The sequence below is a fragment of the Macrobrachium rosenbergii genome, chromosome 50, assembly GCF_040412425.1.
Source record: "Macrobrachium rosenbergii isolate ZJJX-2024 chromosome 50, ASM4041242v1, whole genome shotgun sequence".
NCBI lineage: Eukaryota > Metazoa > Arthropoda > Malacostraca > Decapoda > Palaemonidae > Macrobrachium > Macrobrachium rosenbergii.
This window is the reverse complement of record NC_089790.1, coordinates 10,607,646-10,620,000: the sequence shown is the minus strand read 5'-3', so window position 1 is coordinate 10,620,000 and position 12,355 is coordinate 10,607,646. Positions and strand designations below refer to the sequence as shown.

Genomic DNA, 12,355 nt, shown 5'->3' with positions numbered 1-12,355 from the left:
TTCATGGAGCATAAACCTGTCTGTAACTCTAACGCACGATACAGAGATTTACGATAGCAATGACTGAAAAAACTTCATACTTAAGCAAGCGAAGTCATTTTCTAATGGGTTTATGACATACTCCAAAGTAATGAAGACAATAGTGATTCTACATATAAAAAAAAAACTCGGTTAAACATGAGACTTTAAGCTCATAACAAATCTGCGATACTTGAGAGTAATTCATCCTGTTGGGAAACTTGAAATGACTGGATATCAAACATTGAAAAACAATTACCGGTTAAAAGCAAAAGCTACCTTAACAGCACAATCAGTCAGCACAGCAATGAATTTCACTCGTAATAAGCGTTCTTTCTTTATGCTGTCGAAAATGTCAAAAATATTACATCAGTACCGCACCTTTTTACCTAATTAGTTCTCTTTACATCCTGAAATCTTTCCTACCCTCCTTAGCAGGTTGTCAGCATAAATTACTGTGATATTCTCTCAAAATCAAGTAGCGTCTTTGCACCACTCAAGTTTCATCAGCTAAACAGCACACGAATTTTCTTCCTGTCCTTTCTTCAGGCACTCTCTTCCCAATTACCGACAGATTATCTTGGAAAAGACAACAGCCGAGGTATGGAGAAGGAGGGGAGAGGGGCTGGGGGCGGGGGTTTAACATAACGTCGGGTTTACATAAATTCAGCTGAAACTTTTAAAAGAAAAAAGGAGGGTAATGAATGTGGGAGCCGGCGAAATGAGCAGGGTAAACGGTCAAGGTAGGAGGAAATTCCTCCCAGAGAGTTTTTACCGGAGTGAGGAAGAGCTGGAAGACCTCTTCCTCCTCCTCCTCCTTCTCCAACTGTGCCTCCCGAGTGAGGGCAGTTAGGCAGAAGGAAGGAGCTCGGATATCACAGGCAACTCTTTAATAACGCTTATAAACATCTATGGAGGGAAAAGGTTTAAGCGTCAACTCTCATCTAGAGCACCAACAGCATTCATCAATATTAAAGGAAAATATGCTTTTACTGCAACACTCGCCCATAAAATGCTTATTAACACTCATCGTCATTAAACAAAATACAAAATAAGTTAATAATAAACCACTTGCATCTCACATTTAATACCATGCAACAAAATCTGCCAGAAAATTAAAACAAAATAACGCAATGTAGAAAACACAACGCCATTCATTGTTTGCTAGAACCTCACTGAAGACATTAAAACTCGCTCTGAACCACTGAATAATACGCAATAACACTCGCTCAAAGTGCAGTCTAATAAACATCTAACTAAGCATTACCCAGCATTTAACCAACGTTCGGTTAAAAAAATAATCGCATTCTTCACCATTTAAAACAGACATTCAAACCAAAACTCGCCCAAAACCCATTTCATGGTGCCATCACTCCCCTCCAAAAACGATTCCGAGCACCATAAACTCCAATGGAATAAGATTAGGGAAAGTGCCTCTGCTGTGTAATCGAAAGTTTGAGCATCCGGAAAATTTTCCGTAAACAGGAAATACTTAATGACAAGACATCGCCTGAGAAGCTCACTCGGTCAGGGCCAACTTGAAATTTTAAATATACAATTGTAATTATGATTCGTGAGCAATTTTTCATTATCGCACAACATCGCAGATATAGATCTACTTTCAAATGTACAGATATAGATCTACTTTCAAAATTGTACATTTGAAAGTATAATGTGTGTAAGATAAGTAACTTGTTGGCTTTCAGTGATTTACGAATCATCGGCGTATAAGAGTTTTAAAATAATTATCTCAATATCTCCAACCACTAGCTTGCAAAATCCTTCTGCACTACTAAGCACCAATACCATTCAAGTGAAAATATCAAGATATAATGAGAAGCAAGAAATTGCATTGCTATTCAATAAAAATATTCCAGCATCCCCAAAAAAAAAAAAAAAAATAGGTAGCCTAATTTCCAAGCACTGACACTAAATTGCTTGCAAATGTCATTTGAAGTTATGAAGGCCTTCTGGACAATAATGAGTATTGGAGTCTGTCACACTGAAACCAACATACTAGTAGAATAGGGTCTTAACCAGCTTTTACAGAAAGGAAAAATAAAGGACTATGTATGTCTTAACCTCCTTTCTAGATGATAGTAACTACAGGCCTCTGTCCTCAAGAACTTTCTAAACTTTCTCACCTGACTCTCTTTTCAACGTTGTGCTTGAAGACCTCCCTCAGGTCGTGTTGTGAACACGCCCCGGACGCTACCATGGAGGCCAGCCGCTCGTTCTTCAGGAATACTTCGTGGTAACTCTGGACGGCATTCGTGAATGCCTCGTCCGCTGCGATCTGCAGCTCTCCTTTCAAGAAACTCTGCGGAAGAAGAAGAAAGCGGTTCAATGAACATAAAATCGGGAAACATACATGGTGTATAGCAAGGTCTAGACCTTGGTGTATGGTATATACCTAGGAAAGGTGAGCGGTATATAGGGGAAAATGTGGGAATATGGAACAGGGTTGTATTATAAAACTATACAGGGGAAAAGGTGGGAATGAAACAAGGTTGTATTATGAAACTGACTTTATTTCAGCTTTTCAGCACTGCCATCTATTAGTAATCGTAACAGGCATAACGTTCAGTTCTACTAGGTTGCCACCAGTGTTCAGTAAGCCCTCTCTTGCGTTTACTGGTGGATGGTTCTCGCTAACTTTTGCTACCTCAAAATGTTTCATACTGTATGTTTAACTCCAGACCGTGGTGTTTAGTGAGCAATATATAATAAATATATAAATGCGCACCGATGTCTCTATATCCAGAAAATTTACTTGCACCAGCAAAACGATATTACCAGTATATATGACAAATAACGAAAAAAATTTACTGCACCAGCAAAACGATTTTACCAATAAATATGACAAAAAACAACAAAAATATGTGAAAAATTACAGATTAGACATAGCACGGGATTGCAGAAGCTATCTGCAAGAAAGCTACGGGAGGGAAAGAGAATAGGATGACTAATAAAATGTTAGCTGCAATGAGCGGCCAATAAAGTGACACAAAGTAAATTTCCTCATCGTGTCCTCTATCGGGGGGAAAATCATTTTCTGTAAAAGACGCATCTACAGATAAATCTTCAGAGGCAACTATTCAAAGGTCCACCATCTTTCAGAATGTTTCTTTTTCCTATCAATGCTTTCCAAGACTCTCCATCATCACCTTCCCTCCCACCACTACCATCGCCAACACGTCATCATCACCACCACCACCGCCAACGCATCCTCACAACCATCACCACCGCCAACACATCATCACCACCATCACCACCGCCAACACATCCTCACTTTAATCTCCGCCTGCTTGGTCATCACTTTCTTCGTCGTCTTATCGGAGTCGGCCCTCCCCTTGGCAATCCCTATTTCCATTCCACATCCTCAACACCCCTTCGCCCTTATCCAACCCCCTCCCCACTATTCTCCCTACCCCGCCCACCACATCTCTCATCCTATCTGGTGGCTCGGAGTCTTAGGGACAAACGGAATTGGGACGGAGCAAGTTGTCATTTCCTGCCGTGCGGCATGAGAAGGATTAAGGCACTCTTCCCCCCACTCCCTAGGACATCCCAAGAGTCCTGCCATCACCAAGTCCTCCTCAGGGACTCGACACACACCATCAACCCCTACCGACACTTCAACTTCTTCTCCGGGGCATCTCTCTCTCTAAATCCACCCTCATCAGACGCTCTCAGGGAGTCTTCCACTTGCAGGATGCTGATAATGCTCTCCCGAAGGACATCTGACTAGCTGTCAGCGCCTGATTGATCCTGCGTTCTAGTTTTTGTTTCTCGCAATCTTTTCTCATGATTGCCTGAGAGAGAGAGAGAGAGAGAGAGAGAGAGAGAGAGAGAGAGAGAGAGAGAGAGAGAGAGAGAGAGATTCTTATTATACTTCCCAACAAATTACATCGTACATACTTCCCATATAAGGAAAAATATAGGAAACTTATCCCTGAAACCCAGATGATCATAAACGAAAACGCTTCACTAATAGATAAAAGACAATGTCACCGTGTTCAGAAGCAAAAAATATTGTAAACCAGAAACCTTCATGAAAAATACATTGTAGATTGAACATTTTACACGCTGAAAACGGAGAAACTTTTATACTCAACTTGCGAGTTTGCTACCAACCCCCCTTAACCAAAAAACGCTAAAACCCACATGTGTCCCAACATACCTTTGCTCTAAATGAGCTCCCATCTACGGGCTGGTTGCTTTCAAATTTAGTGTTACATATTCTATAAAAAGCCCCTTCAAAGAAATGTGATAAAATTTACAATTTTTAAATTTACAGACATCTAAGACTTTCCATGGTTACCGCATACACTATCGAAAATAAAATGCAAAGATGCTGTTCAGTAACGGAAGAAAATCTGATTAACATGCAAGCACAGCCACTCATCTTCTTTCCGTTTAAGTATTATGTCAAGTTGCTCTGAATTTATGTAAGAGGTGCGACAAGAACTCGGTGGTTTACGATGACATCAAATCAAAATTGACACTTGGCCTCCTTCATTTACTTGAAATAGGTTTATAAAACATGCAAGGTGTTTTATTATATACCTATATACACATATATTAATATATATATATATATATATATATATATATATATATATATATATATATATATATATATATATAATACGAACTATATATATATATATATATATATATATATATATATATATATATATATATATATATATATATATACTCTGAGTTAAGGACCCTGGATAAATAAATAAATAAAAAACCCAACTTGTTTTGGGGTGTAGGTAAAATTTGGAGTTCCTTACAATATATATATATATATATATATATATATATATATATATATATATATATATATATATATATATATATATATATATATATATATATATATATATATATATATATATATATATATATATATATATATATATATATATATATATATATATATATTACTATAACAAAGCTAAAAGGAGACGCCGTATCTTAGGCAACTTGTCTATTCTCGGGATCTCTTGGGTTATCGAGCATCGGACCGCAATCGGGAGCCTTGGCACATCACGCATTCAACACACACACTTCCAAACTATTTCACTTCATTTCGGCGTAAATACCTAACTCCAATTTCCTTTCTGCATTGCCTCCTCTTCACCCTTCCGAGGCGTGAATACCAAACCATTATCCCACTCAAAGATTCAACGGGAGTCCTCCCTTCTCAGGAATTCGACTTCATAGTTCGCGTCTTTGCGAACCCTGAAGAAGTACAGGAGGAGTTTTACTCTGCATGGGAACAAGGATTCATCAGATTTAAAAAGAAGAAGAAGAAAATAAAAACTACTACGTCTTTAATCTGATAACCTCTTTCACAAAGACATACATGAAAATCTCTGAAAATAAATTAACCAAGTTCTTTTCATATCAGGAAACAAGATTTCTCAACAGCAGTTACTTTATCACGATGCAAATTTTATTTGAATGTCAATGAATCTTTTCACAAAATTGCCACCTCACACATTCGTAGTGCAGTGAAGGCTCATTAAACAACGAATATATCTTGCCATTTTTCCCCACGAATATGGAATTCATAAAGTTCGTGGCCTTGACCCTCTGTCTGAAGAAACCTCACATGTAACCAAGAAGAAAATTCTGTCATGTCTCTCAACTCTGTCTCTTGCATTCCCGGTAAAAATAAAGGAGGGGGGGGGGGATTTAGAAGAATACTTCATGAATTACGTCGACAAACAAACAAATAAAAACCATAAATGTCATCCCTCCAGCCAATCTAGCAAGAAGGAATGGCTCTTCCATGTTGTCTAGATTTTCTGTGAGAGGAAGAGGACTGACACTGAAATTTGTGGAGAGCAAAAGAATTCTGGAGAGATGTCTTTCGAGAATTCTTGTTAAGACTTCTCTCAGAATATCTCTCCAGAATTCTTTTTAAGACTTCTCTTAGAATTTCTTTCCTGAATTCTTTTTAAGACTTCTCTGAGAATATCTTTCCTGAATTCTTTTTAAGACTTTACTTATGGAAAGATATCGTAAGTAAAGCCTTAAAGGAATTCTGGAGAGATATTCTAAGTAAAGCTTTAAAAGAATTATGAAAAGATATTCTAAGGAAAGTCTAAAAAAATTCTGGAAAGATATTCTAAGAGAAATTTTAAAAGAATTCAGGAAAGATATCTACATTCTAAGCGAAGTCTTAAAAGAATTCTGGAAAGACATTCTAAGAGAAGTCTTAAAAGAATTAAGGAAAGATATTCTAAAGTCTTAAAAAATTCTGGAACGATATTCTACCATAATTCTTAAAAGAATTCTGGAAAGATATTCTAAGAGAAGACTTAGAAGAATTATGGAAAGATATTCTAAGAGAAGTTTTAAAAGAAATCTTGTAAGATATTCTAAGTAAAGTCTTAAAAAATTCTGGAAAGATATTCTAAGAGAAGTCTCAAAAGAATTCTGGAAAGATATTCTAAGAGAAGTCTCAAAAGGATTCTGGAAAGATATTCTAAGAGCAGTCTCAAAAGAACTCTGGAAAGATATTACAAGAGAAGTCTTAAAAGAATTCTGGAAAGATATTCTAAGAGAAGACTTAAAAGAATTCTGGAAAGACATTCTAAGTATTCGGAAAGATATTCTACGTAAAGTCTTAAAAAGAATTCTGGAAAGATATTCTAGGAGAAGTCTTAGAAGAATTCTGGAAAGATATTCTAAGAATTCAAGAAATAAAGGAATGGTTGATGGTTATAAATCAAGACAAATATAGTAAACATCAAGCCACGCTGGCTAAATAAAAAAACACATACATCCACGTACATGAAAGACGGCAAATGCAAGTATTCTATGCCTCCCTCAAAGACAACTCCTACAAATTGCCCCGAAGAAAACATGCGACAATATCCCCCCAAATAAAAATATTATAACCCTTAATGAAAAAGAAGAGGAACCACCACTATCTTTGGGCATAGAACGGAAAGCACCAGTAACTCTTGGCTTCTCAAGACATCGGAAACATTAAAGGACGGGAGGATCCCTAATTTCCTTCAGACCGGGAAATATTCCGCAACAAATATTATTTACAACTCCAATCATATACGAATCTCATAAGGATATGACGCAGTCAAATTTTCCTTTTCTTCCCATATCTCCATTCCGAACGAAGATTTTTTTAGTATAAACAATTCAAGAAGAGTTTATTTAATAAGGGTATTCTAAAGAATATGAATAAATTTACTGATTTATTTATACAAAAATAAACGCGAAAAACAACCCACGCGCTTCAAGGGTAAACATAGTGCTAAACATTTCTTTTTACTCAAAAAAAGGGAGAGAGAGAGAGAGAGAGAGAGAGAGAGAGAGAGAGAGAGAGAGAGAGAGAGAGAGAGAGAGAGAGATTCATAATCCTACTAGAAAGTTATTCCAAATCATGCAAATAGTATGCAAACTAGCACTAGGAATTTATTCTCGTAAAAAGTAACTTCAAAATATTAGGCCCAAAGATATAAAACTCTGAGGAATGAATAATTTATACCCGCCCTTAAACTCGCCTTCGCGCAACTACTAGCCCGAATGTAGGGGTAGAAGAAGTAACGGGGGAAAAAATAAGGATAGAAATGGGGAGAAGGGAACAAAATCTGTAAAATGTATTATTCACAAAAATTAGGCGTGTTTATCCTCACACACACACACAATATATATATATGGAAAAAGTTTGGTCCTGTTAAAAGATGGTTTCGGTGGATCTAAAGAGGGTGGAGAATAGAATAAATGCAATATATAAATAATATATATATATATATATATATATATATATATATATATATATATATATATATATATATACACACACACACACATACATACATACATACATATATATATATATATATATATATATATATATATATATATATATATATATATATATATATATGCATACATACATACATATATATATATATATATATATATATATATATATACATAGATATATATATATAGCCTACCAATTTTTTTATACGTTGATCTACATTTTATGTTCTTAGCTAGCGCATAAAACTGAAGAAGATGAGTATACTTTTAACTTTTCTTAATTTTCATCCTAATCCATTGTAGCGGGGGAGGTATTTTAAAATGGTAAAGCTCTTCTTATCGAGCAATAAAACCCCCCACAAAACTATACTTTCATGGTATTTCTCCTTCACAAGAGCGCTAAGTATAGATTAAATACAACTTTATTTATCCAGGGACTAAGGACTATTTAGTCCCAAGTTAAGTAGATATAATGTTTTTTAACTCTGAAAGACGGATACACGAAAACTAGAAATATGGTATACGATGTATTTAAATAGATTTTTAATGTAATTTGTATTTTTCCTTGACTACAAAATACATATTCATAAATGGAGTTTCTCGCGCAAAACCGAAACTCTCCGTTAATTGAATCAATTAATGCTGTTGCCAAAAATATAATAATTCACCTCACAAGACGTAATTCGATAACACACGAAAAGGGAGTTATTACATGACAATTTACAAGCCAAAGCTTCTAAAACCGATCAAGAACTACTGCACCTATCGTTAAGATATAATCGAGATCTTAGAAACCATTCCTCTGCAAATAAGAATATTTTCACTATAAGCTAAGAAGAAGAAGAAGAAGAAGAAGGAGGTTCTAGAGCATTTGAGCGCAGCCCAGACTGTGGGCAGGCAGGCAGTGGCTGCGTCAGTGTTGTATAATAGGCTGAGAGGGGCCTGATTACTAACACCCTGTAGATGAGAGAGAGCTAACCCCTTTGCCTTTGACTAAATATGCTCACAAGCGATGTGCACTCAGAGTAGATCACAAATAAAAAATATGCAGGGAAGTGGTGTGAGGAAGATTATTCCGTCCATCTCCATCGACAAACATTAACTGTTTTAAGTCTCGTCTGTTTTCAACCTATTTTAAGAGCATGATAAACGGAAGCTTAAACTACCTATAGGTTTCCCAGCGTGCGTTTCTTTTACATAAAAATTATCACAGCGGAAAACGACAACTCAGAAAATAAGGCCTTTAATGGCCACCAAATAAAGTTATATATATATAAAAAAAATATAATATGTATATAATATATATATATATATATATATATATATATATATATATATATATATATATATATATATATATATATATATATATATATATATATATATAGAGAGAGAGAGAGAGAGAGAGAGAGAGAGAGAGAGAGAGAGAGAGAGAGAGAGAGAGAGAGAGAGAGAGAGAGAGAGAGGCGCCTATAACGAAAAAATGGAAACTTTAGTGTTCCGTGAAAACATGGACATTTAGGGGGCCACCACAACAAAACATTTTAGTAAACAAACAAATACAAGTCTCTAGTGGCCACCAGAACCAAGCCTTTGGCGGCCATCAGCCCAAGAGCTGGTGGGTTTGGGTTTGCCAATGTCTCTCGTCTACAACAAAGAAATGATCCGCAAGATCTAGGAACAGATGATAAATATCAAGGAAGGTGAACTAGTATGAAAGTTAAAATCGAAAAAAAGTTAAATAGTACACAGAAAATGGAAGAGCAAATATTACAAAATCCAAGTATCTATAATGAAGAAAGATTGCTATGTATAAAAAAAGTTGAAGGAACAGGGGAAGGCACTTAACAACGAACCTAGAGGAATAATTAAATCAAAGACATTTCGAATTAACCCGGTTGCTCAAACAAATTTTTCCCCGAAGTGTCACACAGCAACACCACGAACGAATCCCAGGGAATTTCAGTTTAAAAAATAAATAAATGAAATTTCTTCCTTCAAAATATTTTCCGTCTTTAAGATGCCGAAAAAATAAAAAGAAAAATAAGTGAACAGACAAACTATAATAACCGAAACCCACATATTCCGAGAGACACGAAACGGCTGAACAATAAGAAACCCGACTAAGAAGACATCCCGCAGAAAAATGGAAAGACCAAACCGTGAAAAGAGAGAAAGATCCCTAATGAAAAATACCTTACGAGTCTTCGCACTTTAATGAGAAAATACCAAGAGCCTAAGGGGGTGCAAGTGAAGGTCAAGATGACAAATAGGAGGTTATTGTGAAATTGGGTCATGCACTTTTCACTCTGGCTCTCTTGTGCAACCAAAATATTTGACATTTTGATGGTCAACTTGTCATTCATGTGGAAACTTACACGAAGAACATTCGGCAAATTATATTTAAATGACATTCTTGGGAGATAAGGCGGAATTTAAAGGGAAATATGCTGTAAAAGTTCATGAGAAAACTTACAGGAGGAACATTCGGCAAATTATATTTAAATGACATTCTTGGGAGATCAGGTGGAATTTAATAGGGAAATACATATGCTGTAAAGTTCATGAGAAAACTGACACGAAGAACATCCAGCAAATTATATTTAAGTGACATTCTTGGGAGATAAGGTGGAATTTAAAAGCTGAGGTCTTACGCCCTACTGTGGAAGACTTTAGTTAAAAGTCTTCCCTGAAGATAATTTTATACAAGAAATGGGTGCACAACATTCACACTATGGCAATAAATAAAACCTAACTGGAAGTCTTACATTTCGGCAATAAATAAAACCTAACTGGAAGTCTTACATTATGGCAATAAATAAAACCTAACTGGAAGTCTTGAACCGAGAGACAGTGAATCCTTTAGATTGGACTGGATTGGATTATAAGAATCAGGCTTGAAAGCCAAGCCCAGGCAAAATGACCGTACGTCGCCTTCCATTAAGAACCCAATTCTCAAGAGTACGCAGAGAGACAGTAAAAGACACGCACATACGCGCACAAACATACAAGGCTCACCAAGCTGTTAAACTTCACACGAATAAAGTTGCCTGAAATTTGCATGGAAATTGGTTCCAGTAAAGATAGGAAGGCAGCTTTAGAACGGGTCTTGGCAACAAAGGGCTGAATTGCCCATACAGGAGTACCCGAGCAGCCAAGATAAGATAACACTGTAGATAATAATTACCATGACACATATGCCAAACGAGGAGTAGTGATAATCATAATACGTAGCAAGTATGCCATTAGTATTATAATATATGCAAAACAACAATAACAACAACGAAATAATATTAAAAGTGGTTTGTATAATTAAGGATGAAGTATACACAACATCTAACACGCCTTAAAGACATAAGCGGGCCTCGTTTTTGGGCGTAAAAAGCTGCTAATGCTGCGGAATTTTAATGCTCAAGATTCATCCTCTGACTCTGCGCTTCGGGAGAGAATATTCACTGAGCTGAATTTTATAAAGTTTCCATTTCCTCTGAAACCAAACTCTTAAAAAATAAATAAATAAATAAATAAATGTCCAGCAAAAATATTTCATAACGATCTTTAAATTACTTGTTGTCCACAATTCTTCAAAAAAATTTCCTAAAATTCCCAGAAATAAAAGTTGCTTAATTAAATAAGTACACCAAACGACTTGAGAAGAATAATCTTTGTCATTCCCTTCTCCTTCGCTTTTCTTCTTGCCAGTGCCATCGGCCTCTGAAGGTTGTCTGTCTCTCATCGTAACAAAGCATTTGTTTTTGTGTGACAAAGGAGGTGGATTCCCATGTCGCTGAGAAAAATTCTCTATGTGTAAAAAACTGAAAGATGGTGTTGTTATTCCGCTCGCGTCCTTACTAAGTTCATTAACGCTTCAATAATCAGGAAAGAAGCTATAACAATAGGAAAGTCTTTTTGTTTACACACCGACAGAGTTGTTTTTACAGACCGTGCCAGAGATTCATGGAAAGGGCAACAATGCAGCTGAAATATCCTTATCCAAAAATATAACTATAATAATAATTCCAACACTTCGTACGGGAGATACTATAAAACAGGCTTAATCCTTGTTTAAATATGCAACAAAGCTGAATCTCAGGAGCAGAGAAAACGTACCAACCTATTCAGCTGCAATATGGAAGGTCATCATCGCACAGGTAATAACAGAAGCATTCCGAGTAAGAAGTCGAGGGCAAAACTGCGGACACATGACTAATTAGGCCTGTTTTGATAGCAACGGTGCCAATTAGAGTGCTCTGTAATTGCCCTGGTTCGAGGTACTATATCTACGGGGGCCTTAATTAACATCCATCTTTTATGTCGTCACTCTGAAGGGACCTCTATTATATTACCGACACTTATTTTTCGCGTGGATTAAAAAGCCCACTTTTCACATCTTTAATCTCATACCCTTTCAGACATGCGGGGAAGAAGTCACAATATGTTTACCACTCCGGAGGCCCAAAGGCCACGGCACTAAGCGGTTGGGAAGTCTTGGATCTTTGAAAATAATGCTGATAATTTCTTTTTT

At 36.2% G+C, this 12,355-nt stretch overlaps 1 protein-coding gene across 42 annotated transcripts in view; it reads right to left on the bottom strand.

Annotated features, from left to right (window-relative positions):
* The window catches only part of Cadps (calcium-dependent secretion activator 1), a 760,773-nt gene that overhangs the window by 245,850 nt on the left and 502,568 nt on the right, over positions 1 to 12,355 (bottom strand). For all 42 annotated transcript variants that reach the window (XM_067093725.1, XM_067093755.1, XM_067093754.1 and 39 more), the window contains one exon: positions 2,163 to 2,338. In XM_067093725.1, coding sequence (XP_066949826.1) covers positions 2,163 to 2,338 — 176 coding nt within the window. The remainder of the gene's footprint in view (positions 1 to 2,162; positions 2,339 to 12,355) is intronic.